We start from the raw sequence: 23,467 nt of genomic DNA on the forward strand, positions 1-23,467 counted from the left end.
CCACTGTTGGAATATTGCGTGCAATTCTAGTCTCCTTCCTATCAGAAAGATGTTGTGAAATTTGAAAGGGTTCAGAAAAGATTTACAAGGATGTTGCCAGGGTTGGAGGATTTGAGCTACAGGGAGAGGCTGAACAGCCTGGGGCTGTTTTCCCTGGAGTGTTGGAGGCTGAGGGGTGACCTTATAGAGGTTTACAAAATTATGAGGGGCATGGATAGGATAAATAGACAAAGTCTTTTACCTGGGGTCGGGGAGTCCAGAACTAGAAGGCATAGGTTTAGGGTGAGAGGGGAAAGATATAAAAGAGAGCTAATGGGCAACTTTTTCACACAGAGGGTGGTACGTGTATGGATGGGTTGCCAGAGGAAGTGGTGGAGGCTGGTACAATTGCAACATTTAAGAGGTATCTGGATGGGTATATGAATAGGAAGGATTTGGAGGGATATGGGCCAGGTGCTAGCAGGTGGGACTAGATTGGGTTGGGATATCTGGTCAGCATGAACGGGTTGGATCGAAGGGTCTGTTTCCATGCTATACATCTCTATGACTCTATGACTCTATTGCTATTAGGCTTATCCCCTGTTCCTAACTTGAAATTTGTAAGATGCCCATTGACAAAAATATCTACATGCCAAAATGTTCGAGCTGAGTTACTGATTTCCCTTAGGAAAACTATGAGTTTATCTTCTGCTGAAGACTGGTCTACCTCATTTATCTCTTTGTGTTGGTAGTTCTTTGACCTTTTGCTTTTCTATGGTTGTGTCCTACTTTGGCATGTTTTCTGGAGGCAACTTACTTTGGTACAATAGCAAGGTTATGATTTAAAGCTGGGTACTCTTTGTGTCTGTGAGGTTTATTTGCTCCACGGTTTCGGCAAGGGTTGCTAAAACAGTATGATTCTGGGAAGCACCAAGATCAGGGAGACTGTGATGTGCATGTCCACCAGTCCTTTTAGATAGCAGGGCAGGATGTCCAATTTTGTGCTCTAATTGACTGATATCTGAAATGTCTTATGCCTCAAAGAGGTTGCAAGCCGGAAATCAAGCCTGGCTATTTCTGGAGTCAAAACTAAAGTTAAAGGTTTTGAAAAGTATGCAAAAATCCCCAATTTACCTGTCTTTTAGACCCAGATTGACTGAAAGCATCGATCAGGTTTTTGTAGTTAATAAAAGTGACTATTTATTTCAAATAAATAAATTCTAACTACAGGTAAACAATTATAAATCATTGACTTATAACTCTATGAGTTCAAAATCTAACTGCATGTATATTCCCTTTCTATGCACAGACACAGACAGATATGGAAAAAGAATCATGGATCATATGGGTAGATGGAAAGATGGGGAAGGCAGTGGCCCCCTGAACTTGCTGAAATGATCCTTGTGCTGATCAGAATGCTGCTTCTCAATCTTTCTTCTCAGGATATTTTCCATTGCTTGTAGGAGGCACAGGATGACTGGTTCACACTAACAAATGTACCGAACAATTCAATTAAAAGCTTCAGCAACCGGTAAGAGGAAATAAATTGGCTTTCCTCGGACTTGAGATAGGTTTTACCACTGAGCAAAAACAGCTGTCTCCCAGAGGTCTGATGGTTTCCGCAAAAACATTCACACCCCCAATTATTCATCTGTCTAGGAGACAATTGCATCGTGGTTGGTAGGCATTATATTTGAGTTTTGTTTTGTGGTACTCTTAAGTAAATTTTTTTCCCATTCTGCCTTGTGGCGCATGTCCTATGGTGCCTACCCTTAATTTAAAATGCAACTTGTTTATTTTTTAAATTACTGCCCATTTAATTTAATTTTTCTCCTTTTGCCGGTACTTTAAGCAATTCTCAGTTTCTGGTCAGCTCAGCAGCTCAGCTTAGACTCAGGATCAGGTCCAAAGACTACCATCCTGTAATACCTGCTGTATAGACCTAGTGCCTGATTGTGATGTCTGATGTGGAGCTACAGATTTCTTTCTGTGCATCTTCTGTCAAGTTTAAAATACTTTCTATGTCATGCATGAATTATTCCCTTGTGTTGAATGTTGCCATGATATTTTGTGGTGTTCACTCTCATCAATAATGAACTTTATGTGAAGACGTCTAGTTCACCAGCATGTTTTTGAAAGCCAGAAGTCTAACTTCTCTTAAGTGCCATCACTTAGAAATCATTGTGGTCTCTGCTGCTCACCACATTGAGGCAAGGCTACTGTATTCACCATACTGCTACTAGTCACAGCACTTCTCACTGTGTTACATGTGCTGGATTCTTCAAGTACCAAGGGGCATAGTGTGGATGAGGAAATCCACCTTTCTGCTCATAAGTATAAAAACCTTGTCAAGTAAACAACAGCAGGTTTATGGCATTTCTGCAACTATCTGCAAATTACATGAATATGACCTACATTACTACAAAGACTTACTGCAGCCTAGTCCTCATATCACTACAATTCGCCTTTGAAGTGCTGTAGCCACTTTTCATTTGTGCCTTGACTACAGAGATATCCTTGACTTTTAAACAGCCAGTCTTTAGATTTGACCACCCCTTCTTGTGGTTTGCTTTCACATCACATCTTCCTGCAGTACTCCTATCTATCACAACCATTAGTCAATGCCCTTATTTCAAAAAGGAATAAACACTAAATTGCATACAACCACTATCACAATCAAATGTGATATCTATAAAATACAGTTGTAACTGGTTTGCTGAAAATTCTACTTCATATGTTATGTTCTTAATTAGAATTGTGTGCAAGGCTGTAAAATGTATTGATTAAAGCTCAAATGTTATATGGAAGTTCAATTTCTGTTGTTGGTTCCTGTCAACTGTGGTCTTTGCTCAAGATCAGACAGCAAAAGGTGACCAATAATTCATCCTAATTGGCAGCTTGACTCAAAGAGTGATATGGGAAATGTGAATGTCACATCAATACATAGAGGAAAGATTTTCACTACATCTTGTGGTTAGTATGCCTTGGTAGTGCAGTGTACAGGGAACAGTGCTGGTACATTCTCATGTGAGACTTAAGCTTTTATTGGTAGTTTGAAACAACTATAGAAAGATGGATTTTGATATTTTTGACTCGGATGGCTATAGGACATAGGAAGAGAAGGAGGCTTTTCAACTTCTCAAGACTTTTTGTCATTCATTAGATCACAGCAAATCTGTATGTTAACACTATCTGAACCACCTTGGACTAATAATGCTGAATAACCCCAGCAAACAAACACCTATTAGATTAGATTATTAGAATAGATTATATTACATACAGTGTGGAAATGGGCCCTTTGGCCCAACAAGGCCACACCCTATTAGTTTCATTTCAATTTTCAAATGACAGTTTTGAAATGGATAGAGTCCTGATCCTTTTGTGAAGATATGCTTCCTGACTCCAACCTAGTTCTAATTTTACATTTTTATATGTGTGTTCTGAATGCCCTCAACATAGAAAGATGGCTATCATATCCTTTAATCATGTCAGAAATAAATCACCCATTCATTTTCAGTATTCAAGGAGATACAAATCTAGCTCATGCCAGCGTCCAGATAGTGTCATCCTTTTAGCTTAGATATTATTCTGGTGAATTTGCAATGTAACTCTCCAAGGCCAGTAGACACCACCCTGAGAAGGATTGTGGTGCAGTGGTAGTGTCCATCCAGGCCAAAAAGAGTGGGTTTAAGGTGCCCCATACTCCAGAGGTGCATGTTAGCATGCCTGAACATGTTGATCCAAAATATCTCCACTTCCTGAGATATGGTGCTGTGTCTCATTGGTGTCTAACCCAAGACTTATCTGTGTCTTTGTAAACTCCAGACTTTATTATTTTAATGTATTCCCAGCAGACTCCCATGTTCCATCCTTCATAAATTTGAAGTGATCTAGCCTCTGCTGTCCATGTCCTAACTCATATCAAGTCTCACTCCCATATCGCCCTTGTGATTGCTGACCGAAGTTACCTCTCATGGTACCATTTCAAAGAAAGGCAGTGGAGCTATTTCTGGTGGTCCAATTATCATTTATCCATAAATCAACAGATTACCTGGCAATTAACACATTGTTGTCTGTTGTATCTTACTGTGAGAAAATTAGTTGCTGCATTTTCCACATTACATGTGAATACACATCATTTCCTGTGAAATATTTTGAGATGTCCAGCTGATTCTGAAAAGTGTGCTATGAATTCAATCTGTACCAGCTAATAGTTCATCAAACAAATGATTGCGCTTCAGCGCAAGCAGCAAAATGATGAATGCAAGGCTGAGGGAATACTATTCACACACTGAGAATGTTTTCATGTACTGAACACTCTATTGATCAACAAGAGGATGGCTTTTTTCATTTTCTGACATGATGGGATCAGCATTTCTTTGAATTTGCAAACACAATGGACTGATTACACAGACTGCAGCTGAGATGAAGCTAGTGATTCTTAAGTTGGGGGAGTGTGATTGGAGAAAGAGATATTCCAAATAGAGTGAAGGAGGGGCTGTGGCACAATAATTGAGTGGTACATGATGTTGGTCCAAGGTTCCAGCTAGCAGTCAAGGCATTTGGTTCAGATGCATTGGTGCTATATTCAAAGGAAAGGAGCTGGCAGTGAGTGTAAGGCACTACAGTACCATCTGTGCCAAGACTAAGGCAAAATCCAACAGCTACTTTCTCTTCTAGGCTTTGTTGAGTGATGCTCAGTGGATACCTGCAGACGTCCCTGTGGACGAAAGAAACAGAAAGCTGCGACTGAAAAGGCTTTGTCAAGGCAACAGCAAATTAGCATCGACAGCCACCAGAATGAACACCCGAAGAAAAGCAGCACCAATGGAGTAAGTTCCCTTATTGTTCACCTTCTATCGCGGTTTGCAGCTTCTTGTGCTGCCTTTTTGTTTTTATCATTTGTTAAAACTGTGTTCAGCAGCAGGGAATTTTTTTAAAACTGATGTGTCAAGCTCATCCAAATGTAGTTGCTTACAGCACTTGGTACTGTAATAAAAAAAGCTCATCTGGTGAAAATATAATTCCACCATGTGCATTTTCATTAATCATCAGGTTAAGAAGAAAACAGCATGACATTTTTATGTGTTTCTGTCTTCCAATTAATAAGTGTGTTGAAGGATTAAATTTCTTTTGCAACAAGTTCACCCTGAGAGTTAATTGTACCAACTATTTGATAAACTATCAAAGTGCAATTAACTATTTGTCAATCACTATCAAATTGTCATTCTGTCACTGCCCATTTCACAACCACCCTGTCCTGTATTTCCTGGCATTCCAGATGGAACTGAGAGATTCCTTTGGATTTGTCATTCATTACAGGGATCTCCAATTGCTCATGTGAGTTAGTGTCAAGACCTTCATGTGTGACTGTCGTAAGATGGAGGATCAGAGAATCAAATAGCACATGTGAAGGCCATTCAGCCCAAGACATCAGTGCTATCTCTTTGAGTAATCAAGCAAATTAGCCCACCCTGCTCCCACCCAGGGTTCTTTCTCCACAACTTTGCAATTTGTATTTCCTTTTTCAAGTTTGTATACAGCCCTCTTCAGAAAGTTATTATTGAATTTACTTTCAGCACCTTCATATTAACCAGGGAAGTTAAGGATAGCTCCAAATTGAAAGAAAATGCACAAAATATGGCAAAGATGAGTGGTAAAATAAACAATTGGAAAGATTTTAAAAATCACAAAAGACAGCAAAAAATATAATAAAGAGGGAGAAGATAAACTTTGAGGGCAAACTTGTTAGTCATATCAATATGAACAGCAAGGGCTTTTTTAAAAAAATTTATAAATGGAGGAGAAAGGCCAAGGTGAATGTAAGTCCCTTAGGGAATGAGACTGGCGATGTAATAACAAGGAACCAGGAAATGGCAGAGGAGTTAAATAAATACTATGATCCAATATTCACAGTAGAAGACATTAATAGCATTTTAAAAATACTAAGTAATCAACAAGGCAAAAGGAAGAAAGCAAATGAATGGAATAACTATTACTAGAGAAAAAAGTGCTAGGGAAATTATTGGGGCTAAAAACTGATACGTTCCTGGCACCTGACGGGATACATCCGAGGACATTGAAAGAAACAGCTAATGAGATGGTAGATGCACTGGTAGAAATCTTCCAAGAATCCTTATATCCTGGAAAAGTCCTAGAAGATTGGAAAATGCAAATATAACTCCTTTATTTAGCAAGAAAAAAAGACAAAAAAAAAGTAGCTATAGGCCAGTTAGTTTAATACCTGTTTCTGGGAAAATGTTAGAGTCTATTATATAGGATGTAACAGCAAAGCATTTAGAATACATAACATTATTAACTAGAATCAGCAGAGCTTCATGAAGGAGAAATCATGCCTGACAAATTTACTAGAATTCTTTCAGGAGGTAACAAGTAGGATAAATAAGGGTAAAACAGTGGATGTAATGTATTTGGATTTTCAGAAGGCATTTGAAAAGTTACCACGTGTTATTTAATAAGAGCCCATGGTGTTAGAGATATTGTATTAGCATGGACAGCGGATTGGCTAACTGATAGAAAACAGAGTCTGGAGAAGGGGGCATCAATATAAAGGATGGCAGCATGTAGCTGGTGGAGTGCCACACAGGGATCAGTGCTGGGATCACAATCATTTACTGTATATATTTAATAGCTTGGATGAGGAAAATAAATGTGCAATAGCCAAGTTTGTAGATGACACAAAAATAGGTAGGAAGGCATGTGTTGAGGGCAACACAAGAGGATGACAAAGGATTATAGGTCAAGCAGCGCTGAGAAGATGAAATATAATGTGGAGAGATGTGAGGTTATACTCTTCAACTGGAAGAATTGAGGAGCTGAATGTTATCTAAATGGAGAAAAACAGCATTAAGTTACAGCACTAAGGGATTTGGGAGTCCATCTGCATTGATCACAAAAAGTGAGCATCCGAGTTCAGCAGGCAATAAGGAATGCAAATAAAGCAAGACTCTCTATTTCAACTGGAATTAAGTATAAAAATAAGGCAGACTTGCTAAAATTATGTAAGGCACAGTCAAAATAATGTGAACAATTTTGGGCTTCTTATCCAAGGAAAAATATATGGGCATTATAGGTAGTTCAAAGAAGGTTATCGAGGTTGGATATGTCTTTTGAAGAGAGATTGAATAGGGCCTATACTCATTGAAATTTAGAAGAATGAGATGTGACTTGAATGAAACTGACCTTACTCTGAGGGGACTTGAGAGAGTAGATGCAGAAAGATGTTCCCCACTGTGGAAGAGCTTAGGATCAGAGGCTCGAATCTCAGGAGATGGGGTAACTTGCTTAAGACAGAGCGGTGGAGGAATTTCTTCTCCAAGGGTAGTGAATCTGTGGAAATCTTTACCACAGAGAGCTGTAGATGTTGGATCATTCAGTATATTTGTGGCTGAGATAGACGCTCAAAGATCAGCTTAACATTCCTGATAAAGGGCTTTTGCCGGAAACATCGATTTTCCTGCTCCATGGATGCTGCCTGACCTGCTGTGCTTTTCCAGCCACCACTCTAATCTTGACTCTGATCTCCAGCATCTGCGGTCCTCACTTTTGCCCAGATTTTTAATCAGTAAAGTCATGAGGAAAAGGCAGAAAAGTGGGCTTAAAGATTATCAGATCAACCATTATCTTATTTAATAGCAGAGTGAGCTCAATGGGTAAATGGCCTGTATCTGCTCCTATTTTTTATGGCCTTTCATGCAGTAATTTCTAAGATATAACAATCTGCTGCTGCAAGAAAAATCAAATTCTCCTCATCTTCCTCTCTGGTATTTGAAGTGTGTATTCACTGGTTAAAGAACCTCCTAAATTTCATCTATATATTTTAAGGCCGCTGGAATAATGCATGAAGTGATGAAAATTGAGGAACTCTGCTCACTGTTTCCATGATAATTTCATAACAGTTTGTGATTTGATGGTGAGGGAATGTCTGCACAGTGTCAAGTTTAATTGCATGGAATCCAATTGTGGTAAGTTAGCACAGTTCTTAGTACTCTCTTGGTTTCCTTGTACTATTGTCAAATTGTGCAGTTGTCAAAGTTTGAGGATCAGTAAAACAGATGTTCAGAGATCACCTTAGCATCTTAAACTCTCTGGTTGAAATCTTCCATAAAGTGGCAATTTCTTTTATATGACCACTCACCTTAAGTTTTCCAATGTCCCAACATTGGTTCACATTTCTTGCTGTAACTTCCAAACCTGGCTTTCCCAAAAATGTGAGGCACAGCATCCCCTGGAGACTCAATCACAGAATTTAATATCTAGGAATAGTGTGGCCATGCCTTCTTTTTTAACAGCGCCACATAGCTTTAAAGGTCCGGTCTAAGTGTTAATGAATGTGTAGGGTGGGTAGGTGAGTGGATTAAAGTGATTAGGGACACAGGTGGATGAAGTGAAGTTGGTAAGGTGGTAAGTGCACAGACTAGATAAAATGGTAGATGGGTGGAGCGTTGATGGATTAGAGTGTATAGAGGGTCAGGTCAGGAGGTATTGGCCTAGTCAGATCAGATCAGGGGGTTATTTAGAGGGTCAGAGGGCTAGTCAGTTGTGGGATTGACCAGGTATGAGCACAGAGTCTGTTGGGATGAAGTAATGTGGTGGGAGGGGGCAGTAACATCAGGTCAGGCAGTAGTCAGTTCGGGAAGGGGTAACTTAGCCAGTCAGACCTATAGTTATACAGGAGTTAGATTTTTCTAATATTTGCTGAATAACTACTCAGGTTAAGTAAATCGGAACTGTCTGAAATCCCTGACTCTAATTTAGAGTTGGAAATTTTTGAGGAATGTCCCAGGAAACAGGAGATTTTCCCTTTCCCTTTGTTACGACACAGGGTAAACCCCTCTGCTAATTTAAACCAGCAACACAAAAAAGATTCACCCTGTGCCGTAAACTGTTAAAATTCAAGAGGCAAAGAACTATTCCAAAAGTCACTATTTAAAGTAAAAATTAACAACTTTTTTAAAAAGTCTATCAGAGAATAATTAACTAACAATTATTTACAACTCCTTTTTCTAAACCTATCTTTTACCTTCCCCTCTACAATACAGGTCTGATAAAAATCCTGATTATGATTTACAAAAAAAGACTCACGGTTCAAAACCAGGCAGCTTTGCTGACTGTCCTCTGTATATTTTCCTCTGTCTTCTTTTCCTCTTCTAAGGGATTCTGCTTCACAGACTTCCGACAGATAAAGGTACCTTTAAGAGAGCAGATGTTTCTACAAGCAATCTCATTGGTGCTGGCTGCTGTTTTTGTCACTCTGGGTAACTGTTCAAAATGTCTGATATTTATACCCCAAAACATCGGGTCGTTTTATTGGTTTCAATATTATCAAAATACTAAATTCAAACTCGATTGGAGTTTGGTTCTTGGGGCATAGGTTAAACTGATTGTCTGAACTGGATGTGCTTTTGTATCCAGACAACACAGCTCTTAGCTGTTTAGACCAAATATTACATTGTTAGCCTGTTCTGTACTCTCAGTGTTAGCCAGAAATTGCAGCCTACTTAAAGGTACAATACACCAACAACTTCATTACACCTTTGAAAGGTGAAACTTCCTGGGCAATTCCAGCATGTCTGGACTTTTGCAGGATTCCAACACGCATTTTGCATTGGATGTCTACTCTCCAATGATTCATTGACTGGAATATCTGAGTCAATGCATGAAACTGTCTCTTTCACTGGTTTTTCAAAATCAATATTGTCTGGGAAATAATGTTTCTGACAGTCCGGCCCTTCTTGGTTTACAAGTTAAATATTAATACTAATCCAATCACATGCATGAAAAATTCCTTAATACACTGACCTGCAAAATCTTACCATGCTCCATTATTTGATTGATATGTGAGGTACAAGTTCTCCTTATTAATGACATAAACTTGCCTAGTAGTGCTTATCCTATATGACACTGGCTTCAAGAAACATTGGAAAAGGAGGAGTCAGACAATCCTTTAAGGTGCCTTTTTATCAACTTCTCAAAGTATTTCTCTATCTATGAAGTGCAGTTCCTGTTGTAATATGGGAATCATGGCTGCTACTTTGCTATTTATAGGAGCTGTGATAATGACCAGATAGATTTTTTTTCCTTTTGTGTTGTTGATTGAGGAACAGACATTAGCCGGGTCCCTGGCAATAACTGTGCCGCTCTTCTTCAAAGCCACCTGGGAAATTTTACATCTGCACAAGCGGGTAGATATGCCCTCAGTTTAGCATTGCAGCTGAAAGACAACACCTCTGACAATGCAGTCTTCCCTCAATTCTGCACTGGGGTGTCACACTTTATTTTTATGCTGCCATGACTTGATGACTCTATGATGTCCTGGAGCAGAAGCTGAACCAGGAACCCTGTGATTTAAGTGCAAGCATTCTACTAACTGAGCCATGGGTTTCCACCATTCAGTGTAATTGTGGCAAATTTGCACCTTAACACCATCAACTAACCTTCAAACCAGGCAACTGGTCTTCTATACCCAAGAGAAGACTAGCCAAATCTATGTCCTCAAATGAAAACTTTTAATCCAAATATGCTCGTGCAGTTGGTGTTGCAGTCCCTTTGTATCACTGTTATTCTGACATTGGGGTGATTCTCAAACTGACATACTCCCTGCAACTCTTGCTCTATTTCACAGATGAATCTAATCTATGAAGTATTCTATATAAACACCAACAAAACCAACCTGCATTACCATAGCACACTGAATTTAGCAAAGACTCCGAGGGTGCTTCACAGGAGCAAAATTTGACATGATATCCATGAGGCAATATTGGTACAGGAGGCAATAAAGCTTGGTCAAAGATATTGGTCTTTCTAAAAAGCAGAGGATGAATTCCAAAGCTTAGGTCCTAGGCAGCTGAAGGCACAGCCGCTAACGGTGGAACGTTAAGAGACAAGAAGGACAGAAACGGAGGAGCACAGAAATCCCCATGAGAGTTAAAGGCGAATACAGAACTATAATAGGACAAGGACCAGGACCAATTTGCAAACAAGGATAAGAATTTTAAGTTAGGGGTGTAGACAGTGTGGGTTTTGAATCCACCACCTGAGTGACAGCTGACACCAAAAGCTTTAACTATAACTGTACATTTTCCACGCTTGCACTGTGGTATGTACACTACATGCAGCTTCCATCTACTCCACATACAGCTGCTTCAAATATAGCATCTGGCATTATTCCAACTGCAGCCTCTAAAACTCAAGCAACTTGACATAAACCTTTCAGTTATGAATGAATTGAATGCGGTCTGCTACAGGTCAACAGTTAAAAAAAAGGCACTTATGTGTAGACTGTCTGGAGTCTTTACAACACAACATTCCATCTCCAAACAAAGGAACGTAAGACCGCTTGTATTTTAGAAGCACTTGACTTCGCCAACGGAATGGAATCTTGTCAGTTTAAGACTTGAGAAATAATGTCCCGCATAGCACAGAATGTGGGCCACTCATTTTTGATCTTGTTATCACCTTGACTCAATCAGTAGTATTTATGTCTCTCAGTCAGAAAGTTTAATTTGGCGTCACTTTAGCAATGTGCCAGAAAGTGCTGCCCCTCACATGATGTTTTGCATAGAAAAATTCTGGGTAAATTGCTGGCTGAAATTGACCTGAGAGTAAACCCACAGTAAAAAATGCATCAGGCAAAGCTTTGAAAAGTCATTGTGATCATTATGGAATCCAAGTAAGTGCCCCACTTCATTAACTTTCATAGGTAGGCTTTAAAAAAACTAACAACATAACTGACCCTTGCTTGGTACCTGCAGATTAGGCCCCAGCAGTTAAGGAAGGAGGGACAGGCCCAAGGCCTGCCCAGTATCCAGGGAAACCTAATTCAAGCCTTAGTCCTCTCAAACTAAAAAAAATACTTACCTCAAATTTTGTTGAACATTTCCTAGGTGTTTTTGAGATGCAGCAAGCAATTGATGCATAAATTTGGGATTTCCAAGAGGTTCTATTGGAGACCCACACTTAGGTGTATAAGGTGAGTAGGTGTTAGACACATTCACATCATTTTTAAGTTCTACTGGTTTCCCAATTTCCATATTCCAAATTCTGAAGTCTATGCTCAAATACATAAACACCATATTTATAAAGCATATGACTTCCACCTTAGGTCATTAACAATACTACAGAAAATGAACAGCGATATGCCATGGGACAATGAAGCCATTCAAATCCAAAAACTGCTACTATTCATTACTCAGCTTCCTCATATCTGAATATTTAACCTTCTGTCACAGGAACAGAACTCTGAATATGTCAGAGTCTGACAAATGCTTTAGTTTAAGGATATATGGGAAATGGGGATATATAACCCACCATGTAAGAATTTCTGAATTGCCATAGTTAACAACTTAAATATAGATTTTGACATATGATATAGAATGTGTAACTGAGCCACTTAAATGAGTAACATTACCATATTAAAAAGAAAGGTGTACATACACATCCTGCCTTTCACAACCTCAAGACATCCCAAAGTGCTTTCCAGACAATGAAGTACTTCAAGTGCCATCATTGTTGCATGGAGAAAACACAGTAACTAAATTATGCACAGCAAGATCCCACAAAAGTAAACAATGTGGTAATGAACAGATGATCTGGGGTTTTTTTTGGCTAATGGATAGTGCTATGCCAGAGGAATCTCTTGTGGTGCAGTGGTAGTGTCCTTAGCTCTGAACCAGGTGTCCTGTGTTCAATTCCCACTTGCTTCAAAGATGTATAATAACATCCCTGATCAGGTTGATTGGCAAATATCTCAAAGTAAACCAGAATATTGCAGCAAGCTCCCCGTGCTGTTATTGAAAATAGTGCCATGGGGTCAATTGCCTCTTGTTCAAAGTCTTGTCCAGAAGATGGTACCTTTGACCTGAAATCATTTCAGGTTTTATAGCATTCCAGAAGTAAAACCATATAGAACTAGCATTGCAGTTCTTTCAGGAACATTGAATTAAGGTATGTTCTGTTTATTTCTCTAATATTAGCGTTAATTATGTCACTCAGGGTTATACTTTCCAGTTGGAGCTGTTTCTGTATGAGTTTCCTTCTGCCGGTTTTTGCCATATCCATTTACCTCCTGAAAAGAAGCATTTGCATTGAGAAAATAAAACTGAAAGTTTTAGTCAATATGCCAACCATTTCATTGCTTACAGAGCTAGTCAAAAATAAATGCAAATAAACATATATAAAATCAGAGCTCAAACCTTCAGGGCACTGGATGTAGGTTTGCATTGGACTTACAAATCAAGAAACTCTTAGGTTCAGCCATGTATATAGGTGTGTGTGTGTTAATTCAGAGCTGAAAAATGTGTTGCTGGAAAAGCGCTTTCCAGCAACACATTTTTCAGCTCTGATCTCCAGCATCTGCAGTCCTTACTTTCTCCTGTGTATTAATTCAACCCATCTGAACAGGAGTTAAGGAAGAGGAATGAATGCAAATTTCCCACTGCTAATCTTTCAGCATTGAAAAGGTTTTTAAAAAGCCTTCTTGGGTGCAAGGCACAAGTATAAGTAAAATGTACACAGGTTATATCTGAAGTACAGTATTTGTAAGGGAAGATTAGTATTGATAGATAACTGTGTTAAAATTCATGTGATTAACATCTGGATTCAAATCAGCTTACGTAGTATTCAATTAATTTTGGACATGTGTATTTTGACTGAAGGACGTGGAACTCCTAAATTCTTAAAGTTTCAACACTAATGAGAAAAATGCAAAACAAACAATGCAGTTTAAATTCCTACGTTTTCAGTGGAAAGTAAACCAATACAATTTCATAAATTCTTAACCTCAAGCCAGCTAAAACAAAACAATCTGCCTTGTAAGCTAAAGTACAATATTAATTCTTCAGAAGTATTTGCTTTAATGTACACCAATTAATTTCTCATGGTATTAGACATGGCAAGACAATGGTCAGAACTACTCTTATAACTGTTTCTAAGCTTGTTGCATTGCTATTTATAGAAATAACTTGGAAGAGGGAATAGCGTATCCAGATTTGCTGATGATGCAAAAATTGGTGGGAGAGCTAAGGGGATCATCGATAGGTTGAGTGAGTAGGCAAAACCTTGGCAGATGAGTTTAAAGTAAGAATGTGTGAGGTCATGTACTTTAATAGGAAGAATCAAAAGGCATCAATAGTCTAAAAAAGTGTAGCGCAAAGTGATCTGGGTGTCCTTTTGCATGAAACACAAAAAAATGCAGATGCAACAAGTCATTAGGTAGACAAATGGAATTTTAGCCTTTATTCTTGGGGCCAGGGCTGGAGTTTAAAAATAGGGAAGTCCTGTTATATTTATACGAGGTCTTGGTGAGACTGCATTTGGAGTACTATGTACGGTTTTGGTCCCCATATTGAAGAAAGGATGACTGGCATTGGAGGCAACTCAATGGGCTGAATCCTGGGAAGAAGGGATTGGCTTATCAAAAAAGGCTGAACAAGTCAGGCCTTTATTCATTAAAGTTTAGAATAATGAGAATTAGCTATTTTCCAAAATCAGCCTGTTCAGAGGTATTATTATAACTGGGACTTAAACATGGATCTCCAGAGGTTCAACCACTGCAGACTGATAAGTAATCTTATTGAAACATACGAGATTGAGGAGTCTTGACAGGGTAAATGTTGAGAAAATATTTCCACTTGTGGGGGACCTCAAGCTAGGGAATAGAGTTAAAAACTAAGGGGGCATGCATTTAAAACCAAGATGCAAAGGAATTTCCTTTCTCAGTCGTGAATGTTTGAAATCCTCTACCCCAGATAGTTGAGGAGGTAAAATCAAAAAGTAGTTTCAGAGGGAAATAGATTTTATTTTGTTGAAACATCAGGGAGTGGAGGGCTATGACATACTGGCACAAGACAGGACTTGAGGTGAGGACAGATCAGCTATGATCTTGTTGAATGGTATGGCAGGTTTGAGGGGCTAAATGGCTTATTCCTGCTTTTGTTTCGTTTTAACTTATGTTCTTCAAAATTGTGCCATTGAATCTTTTGTATCCACTCGAGGAGCAATAAAACTTCAGACTCACAAAAAATTACTGAGCAGAAAATTCTAGCATCTGAAAAAAGATTTTAGATTAGATTACTTACAGTGTGGAAACAGGCCCTTCGGCCCAACAAGCTCACACCGACCCACCGAAGCGTAACCCACCCAGACCCATTCTCCTACATTTACCCCTATCAAGATATCTCATTGAAAGGCATTAATGCATTCCAGGAATTTAGGTTGACCATGCATGCTAAGACAAAAGCATCTAAAGTACACTATGATTCTGTGATGGATCTCACGCAGTCACAGCTTTGGGAATTAACTCAAATTGAAACCAAGGATGTGAAGAGGCTTTCAATTAGAAGTGCCGTGAAGGTCTTAAAAGATAAAAAGGGCCAAATCTTGCATCTTTTAGTCTAAATCTCTGAATTGTGTTGAATTTTCTTTTGATGGTTTTTCACTCCAAGGCTTCAAGGGTTCTCTCTCCCTACATTAGCAAATTTACCTCAATAATTACCGACACTGTCCCTATGGTGTCCCTCATGTTCAATTCTGGCCCATTTCTTACAGCCTGCCATCCACAAAACAACTCACCACCAAACACGATCCAACCAAAGGCAGCCCACAATGCACCTGGAAAAGCACTGCCCATCTGGAGTTGCCCTGACAGATCCGGACGTGTGCCTCGGACATGGCAGATAGGGATAAATTTGCGCCTTCTTTGAGGTGGATCCTGGAGGTCCTATAGAATGTGGGAAGAAGTAGATGAATGACCTTCTCCACTCTGCTAAAGAACGTGCCATCTTCTCTTCTCTCACACATTCTTGCTCTGTACTTACTTCCCACCAAGGCTTATGGTCCAAAACACATTATTGCCTGCAATATCTTTCCTCACTTGCCATCACCCACTCCAACCCTTGACTCTACTAATCCTGCATGCTTTCTGCTCAGCCTACTCACTCACTCAAGATACCTTTTCCCTGGCAGTACTAGCTGTACCTCCCACTTTTGTCTCCTGTGATGCATGCCTGCCTCTGGCACCAAGCTCTTGCAAGTGGACGATCCAGACTTGGACCACCCTCAGCAGGCCTTGACTGGTATCAGAGGCTGCCTTTGACTTATTATGCCAGGAACTATTGGGCAAAGGCACCCCTCTAAGCCCTTCCCAACCATGCTGCTCCCCTGCCTTGACTGAGGCATGCTGACAAATTATGGCAAGCTTCCTGCACTAAAGAACAAGGCAAGACAAAGGGAATGTGTGCCTCAATTGAGGGGGAAAAGCACAAAAGTGCAATGAAAGGCAGGGAGACTGTGATTATCCAGGAAGGTTCAGATACTCTGTGGTACAACAGCAAGTAAAGAGCTCTGAGATGCAGTCTGGTCCGATCCACTATTTAAGAAAGATAGTAAGGACAGACCAAAGCCTGATATTGGTAGTGGGCAAGTTGTTGGAGGGAAACTTAAAGGACAGGAATTACATGTATTTGGAAAGACAAGGACTGATTAAGGATAGTCAACATAGCATGGGAAATCTTGTCTCACGAACTTGAGTGAGTTTTTTGAAGAAGTAACAAAGAGGATCGATGCAGTGGACATGAACTATATGGACTTCAGTCAGGCATTCGACAAGTTATAGAGTCATAGAGATGTACAACATGGAAACAAACCCTTCGATCCAACCCATCCATGCCGACCAGATATCCCAACCCAATCTAGTCCCACTTGCCGGCACCTGGCCCATATCCCTCCAAACCCTTCCTATTCGTATACCCATCCAAATGCCTCTTAAATGTTGCAATTGTACCAGCCTCCACCACTTCCTCTGGCAGCTCATTCCATACACGTACCATCCTCTGTGTGAAAAAGTTGCCCCTTAGGTCTCTTTCATATCTTTCCCCTCTCACCCTAAACTTATGCCCTCTAGTTCTGGACTCCCCACCCCCAGAGAAAAGACTTTGCCTTTTTACCTGATCCATGCCCCTCATAATTTTGTAAACCTCTATAAGGTCACCCCTCAGCCTCCAACACTCCACGGAAAACAACCCCAGCTTCTTCAGCCTCTCCCTATAGCTCAAATCCACCAACCCGGCAACATCCTTGTAAATCCTTTCTGAACCCTTTCAAGTTTCACAACATCTTTCCGATAGGAAGGAGACCAGAATTGCATGCAATATTCCAACAGTGGCCTAACCAATGTCCTGTACAGCCACAACATGTGCAGCTCCCAACTCCTGTACTCAATACTCTGACCAATAAAGGAAAGCATACCAAACGCCTTCTTCACTATCCTATCTACCTGCGGCTCCACTTTCAAGGAGCTATGAACCTGCATTCCAAGGTCTCTTTGTTCAGCAACACACCCTTCCTCTTGGTAGACTTGTTAACAAGGTTAAATCATATGGAATACAGGGAAAACTGGCCATTTGGATACATAACTAGCTCAAAGGTAGAAGACAGAGGGTGGTGGTGGAGGGTTGTTTTTCAGACTGGAGGCCTGTGACCAGTGGAGTGCCACAAGGATCGCTGCTGGGCCCACTGATTTTTGTCATTTATACAAATGATTTGGATGTGAACATAGGTGGTAAGGTTGGTAAGTTTGCAGATGACACCAAAATTGGAGGTGTGGTGGACAGCGAAGAAGGTTACCTCAGAGTACAATGGGATCTTGATCAGATGGGCCAATGGGCTGAGAAGTGGCAGATGGAGTTTAATTTAGATGAATGCAAGATGCTGCATTTTGGAAAGGCAAATCAGGGCAGGATATATACACTTACTGGTAAGGTCCTGGGGAATGTTGCTGAACAAAGAGACCTTGGAGTGCAGGTTCACAGTGCCTTGAAAGTAGAATCACAGGTAGATAGTATAGTGAAGAAGGCATTTGGTACACTTTCCTTCATTGGTCAGAGTATTGAGTACAGGAGTTGGGAGGTCATGTTGCGGCTGTAAAGGATATTGGTTAGGCCACTTTTGCAATATTGTGTGCAATTCTGGTCTCTTTCCTATAGGAAGGATGTTGTTAAACTTGAAAGGGTTCAGAAAAGATTTACAAGGATGTTGCCAGGGTTGGAGGATTTGAGCTATAGGGAGAGGTTGAATAGGCTGGGGCTGTTTTCCCTGGAGCATCGGAGGCTGAGAGGTGACCTTATAGAGATTTATAAAATCATGAGGGGCATAGAAAGGGTAAATAGACAAGTCTTTTCCCTGGTTAGGCGAGTCCAGACTAGAGGGCATAGGTTTAGAGTGAGAGGGGAAAGATTCAAAATGGACATAAGGGGCAACTTTTTCACACAAAGGATGGTGCATGTATGGAATGAGCTGCCAGAGGAAGTCATGGAGGCTGGCACAATTACAACATTTAAAAGGCATCTGGATGGGTATATGAATAGGACGGATTTAGAGGGATATGGGCCAAGTGCTGGCAAGTGGAACTAGATTAGGTTAGGATATCTGGTCGGCATGGACAAGTTGGACTGAAGGGTCTGTTTCCGTGCTGTACATCTCTAGGACTCTATGAGCTGAGCTGTGTCCCTGAGTGTCCTTGCTACAGCATTACAATAATAGTTGCTGGTGCAACCTGGGAGACAACTTTGAAATGCAGATGCATCCTATAACTGGATGGCAGAAGAGTCATACAGGTCTTTAGGAGATGGCAAATTCTACATGCCAACACTCATGGGCATGAGGTGCATGTAGACAATGCACACAGTTTGTGCCCCAAGATGTTGCCCCAATTTCCAACATGGAAGCCACTTGAAGCATACCAAATGCCTTCTTCACCATCCTATCTACCACTTGAAGCTGAATCCACTTGGTGTAGACTTTGGCTTCAATGTCAAATTTTACAAGCATCAGGCTTGTTTGGAAACTTTGGTTACATAAGAGAGTGAATGAGAATGAGGTTATCTGGTCTGTCAACGAGCTGTTTAACCAAGCATCAATCCAGAACAAATGGCAATCCATTCCTGTTTAGTAATAATCTCACCATTCTACTTGTGAAAAGCAGGAAAAGTAGCATGAGTTGCCCCCAGCGTTGAGGGGGGCATTGCTGGACCTATCCTCCAATTTAACCACATCCTGCCCTAGCCCACATCCCTCAGACCCTCCTATAAGATTCACTCAAAATCTAATACACTGAATAAGTGTACTTACAGTTTTTATTTGTTTAATCAATCAGGATTATGAGAATCATAGGCTGGACCAATGGTAGTTGCCCAACCCTAATTGCCTTGGAGCAGGTCATGCTGAACTGCATTCTTCAACCTCTGCAGTCTTCGGTGTGTAGGGGTACCCACAGTGGTGTGAGGAATCGAGTTCCAGAATTTTGACCCAAGAACGGTGCAAGAATGGTGATATACTTGCACGCCAAACAGCAGAAGCAGCATGTGACAGACAGAGCTAAGTGATCCCACAACCAATGGATCAGATCTAAGCTCTGCAGTCCCACCACCTCCAGTCATGAATAGTAGTAGATGGCGAAACAACTCACTGAAGGAGGAATCTCCACAGGTATTCCCATCCTCAATGATGGAAGAGCTTAGCACATCAGTGCAAAAGATAAGGTTGAAGCTTTCGCAGCAATCTTCAGCTAGAATTGCCAAGTGGATGATCCATCTCGGCCTACTTCAGTAATCCCCAGCATTACAGATACCACTCTTCAGCCAATTCAATTAACTTGACCTTATATCAAAACAGTTGGAGGCACTGGGTACTGCAAAGGATACGGGCCCTGATAATATTCCGGCAAAAGTACTGATAGACGTGTGCTCCTGAACTTGCTGCTCCCCTACCAAGCGCTTCTGATACAGTTACAACACTGGCATCTACCCAACAATGCGGAAATTTGCCCAGGTATATCCTGTACACAAAAAGCAGGACAAATGCAACCCAGCCAATTATCGCTCCTTCAGTCAATTCTCAATCATCAGTAAGGTGATAGGAGGTGTCACCAACAGTGTTATCAAGCAGCAGCTGCTCAGCAGTAACCTGCTCAGTGATGCCCAGTTTGGGTACCGCCGGGGCCCCTCAGTTCCTGACTACATTATAGCCTTGGTTCAAACATGGAAAAAAGAGCTAAATTCTAGAGATGAGATGAGAGTGACAGCTGTTGACATCAAGGCTGCATTGTTATGGACTAGGCCAGACCACTCAAAACATTCTTAAGTAGGCAGCCCCAGACCATAACTTTGCAATTTGTTTCAGTAAGTGTATAGTGAAAATTACTCGGATTAAGTTAGCTAGGCTGACTACCAGATTTTAAAACCGACAGAAATGTATTCATAAAATTACATAATGAAACACAAAGAACAGAATAAAGAACCCCTACAGAACTCAACCGATCCAAGTAGATTTAATTATATCCAAGAATATACACAAAAGTCCCAATAAGCAAATTCCCTTTAAAAACTAGTATAAATGGAACACGTGCTTACAGGTTGAAGTTGAAGCCAGAAAGAGAGAAAGAGTTTCCACAAGGCTCACTGTTGAACTTCCAACCAGTTCAAGACTGAAGTAAACTGGTCAGCTAAAGAGCTGACCGCTCCCCTTTCATTATACAGGTCACTCCTAAAACATGACCACTTTGGCCTGAAGTCCCATCCGTATACGTATAAACAAAAGGCCTCTCAAACTCCTTTTCATCTCTGTACCAAACCAGACTGATCAGAGCCAGCCCGGTTTATTGCCCCTCTGAAAAAAATCAAGGAAAGAGTATCCTCGAGCCAAGGAACAGCTTTTAGAAACAAAAAAGGCTAGTTTTGTGACAGCATTCAATGGAAAGTGGCATCAAGGAGCCCTAATAAAACTGATGGTTAGAGTCATACTTGACACATAGGAAGATGGTCATAGTTGTTGGGGGTCAGTCATCTCAGCTCCAGGACATCTCTGCAGGAGCATCAGTAAGTTATTCCTAAACAAGCATCACTCGATAGCACTGTTGATGACACCATCTATTACTTTGTTGATGATCAAGTGAAATTTTTCCTGCTTCTTGTGCATATAACACACCTGGGTGATATTCCTCATTATTGGGCAAATGCTGGTTTTATAGCTGTTTCCAAAAGCTTGGCTAAGACTGCAGTCAGCTGTGGAGCACAAGTGTTCAGTATTATTGTCAAAACGTTGTCAGAGCTCATAGACTTTGCAATATACATGCCTTCAGCTGTTTCTTGATTTCATGTGTGTTGTATCGAATTGGTTGATGCTGGAGGCCTCTGGAAGAGATTGAAATGGACCATCAACTTGGCACTTCTGGCTGAAGATAGTTGCAAATACTTCAGCCTTAACTTTTGTACAGATGTGCTGGACTCCCCTATTATTAAGGATGAGAAGCTTCTTCCTCCAGTTGTTTAGTTGTCTAGAGTCATAGGGATGTACAGCACAGAAACAGATCCTTCGATCCAACTCGTCCATGCCGACCAGATATCCCAACCCAATCTAGTTCCACCTGCCAGCACCTGGCCCATATCCCTCCAAACTCTTCGTATTCATATACCCAATCCAGATGCCTTTTAAATGTTGTAATTGTACCAGCCTCCTCCACTTCCTCTGGCAGATTATTCCACACACGTGCCACCCTCTGCATGAAAACTATTATTGATGACTGGATATGGCAGGACTGCAGAGGTAGATGTGATCCATTGGTTGTGGGATCACTTAGCCTTGTCTCTCACTGTTTGGCACACAAAATCATTGTGTTTTGTAGCTTCACCAGGTTGACACCTCATTTCAAGGTATTCCCTGGTGCTTCTCTTCACACCTTCTCCTGCTCTCATCATTAAACCAAGACTGATCTCCTGGCTTGATGATTATGTTAGAGTGGGAGATATGCTGAGCCATCAGATTTCAGTTTGCAATTCAACACAACTATGCTGCTGATGGGCAGCAGCACCTCATGTCTACCCAGTTTTCAGTTGCTAGGTCTGTTAAATTATAAATTCCTATGTTCAAATTTATAACTCAACTCAAAACCTCAATTATAACCTGACAGAAAATGGGATGCAAACAGAAATTTAGTAATGTCGACAGGAAAAGTAAGAAAGAAAGTGGTCTGGTATTACGATAGACAATGGCAGACTAATAAATGCCTGAACGAATGTTTGCTCTTGTCTTATGATTTAATTAATTTGTTCTTCCCACTTGAAAACCAAGCACATCAGATAATTAATTTTCCAGGGAGGAAATTGTTTTTCAATCCTTTTCCATATTTGTTATGTACAGTAAAACAAATCATGTTGGAAGCTTGCAAAAATAACACACTCCTTGCTAATGAAGCCATCATTCTCCAATTGTTCAGTTGGTCCCTCCATGGTTATCACAAGACTTTTCTATGGCCTTCCATTCAGTCAGCCTACTGGTTTTACTATACGATAATTATCACATTTCTGCAGTTTCTTTAACTTAAGATACATTTAAGTAGAAGCTAGGTAAATAGATAAAGAAAAGAGTAGAAAGCTACATTAACAGAGGGAGAAGAAATAAATAGAGAAAGATCATAGATCAGTTGGGCTGAATGGTCTATGTCTATATAGTAACTTCTATGTAAATTTGTGAAATAATGTAACCAGTGGCCTTTTCAATAGGAGAATTGATCGAGTGGTAATGGAGTGGGGAAAGGACTAACCAAACTTTGAGGGGCTGTAAGTGAGAAGTACTGAAACAAATGTGCTGAGTTTAGGGAGGATAATCAATGGGTGGAACTGAGCTGCTGGGTGAGAGGTGTTAATAATGGGAGCAGGACTGTGTTGCACTTGCAGGGAGGAAGTTTGCAAAGTAGGATTAGCTCTGGCAAAGGAAGGACTTGTTGCAATGAGCGGTCTTTGAATTTGGTGCGTTGGGTGAATTAATAATTTGTCAAGGCTGATTTGACAAAGAGTAAAGCTGATTTGACAAAGAATGATAGACTGCAACTCTTCAAGCTGAAGATGCACCTCTCAAGAGATGCATAAATGTTGCTTGGCAAGCAAGTAATTCCCACGGTTGACTAAAGGCAGAACGGTTCTGGGGAGTACTGAAGCCAAATGAAGCTTCCATCCCTGATCTCTGCTGAGATCCATGAACTCAGGATAGACGAGGTGGTCAAATGAGAAACATGCTTCTGAATTTATAGAATCATTGAATGATACAGCACAGAAGGAACCCACTCTGCCAATCATGCCTATGCCAGCCTATTGAATGGGTTATCCAATTCATCCCTTCCACATAGTTTCATCCCCTCACTTCATGTATTTATCTAATTCTCTTTGAAATTCTCCGCTGAATCTAATTACACCATTCTTTCAAATAACTCATTCCTGACCACAGTTGCTGAGTAAATTTGTTTTTTTCTTGCCACAAGTTTTTTTTTGCTTCTTGCTTTAATGATCCAGTTCCAGACTGAAGTTCCAGTGTGTCGATTAAGAGAGACAAGGCCACACATAACTTTACCCCTTCTAAGCTCTGTGTGCTGCTAGTTCAATTATAAGTACACTATGCTATTGTGCACATAGACTGCAGG

At 40.5% G+C, this 23,467-nt stretch overlaps 1 protein-coding gene across 2 annotated transcripts in view; it reads left to right on the forward strand.

The window, feature by feature from the left end:
• The window catches only part of palm2akap2 (palm2 and akap2 fusion), a 330,335-nt gene that overhangs the window by 33,572 nt on the left and 273,296 nt on the right, over positions 1-23,467 (forward strand). For both annotated transcript variants that reach the window (XM_043715729.1, XM_043715738.1), the window contains exon 2: positions 4,660-4,811. In XM_043715729.1, the coding sequence (XP_043571664.1) occupies positions 4,780-4,811 (32 nt within the window). In that variant the 5' untranslated portion in view covers positions 4,660-4,779. The remainder of the gene's footprint in view (positions 1-4,659; positions 4,812-23,467) is intronic.

Source organism: Chiloscyllium plagiosum, chromosome 2 (assembly GCF_004010195.1).
Source record: "Chiloscyllium plagiosum isolate BGI_BamShark_2017 chromosome 2, ASM401019v2, whole genome shotgun sequence".
NCBI lineage: Eukaryota > Metazoa > Chordata > Chondrichthyes > Orectolobiformes > Hemiscylliidae > Chiloscyllium > Chiloscyllium plagiosum.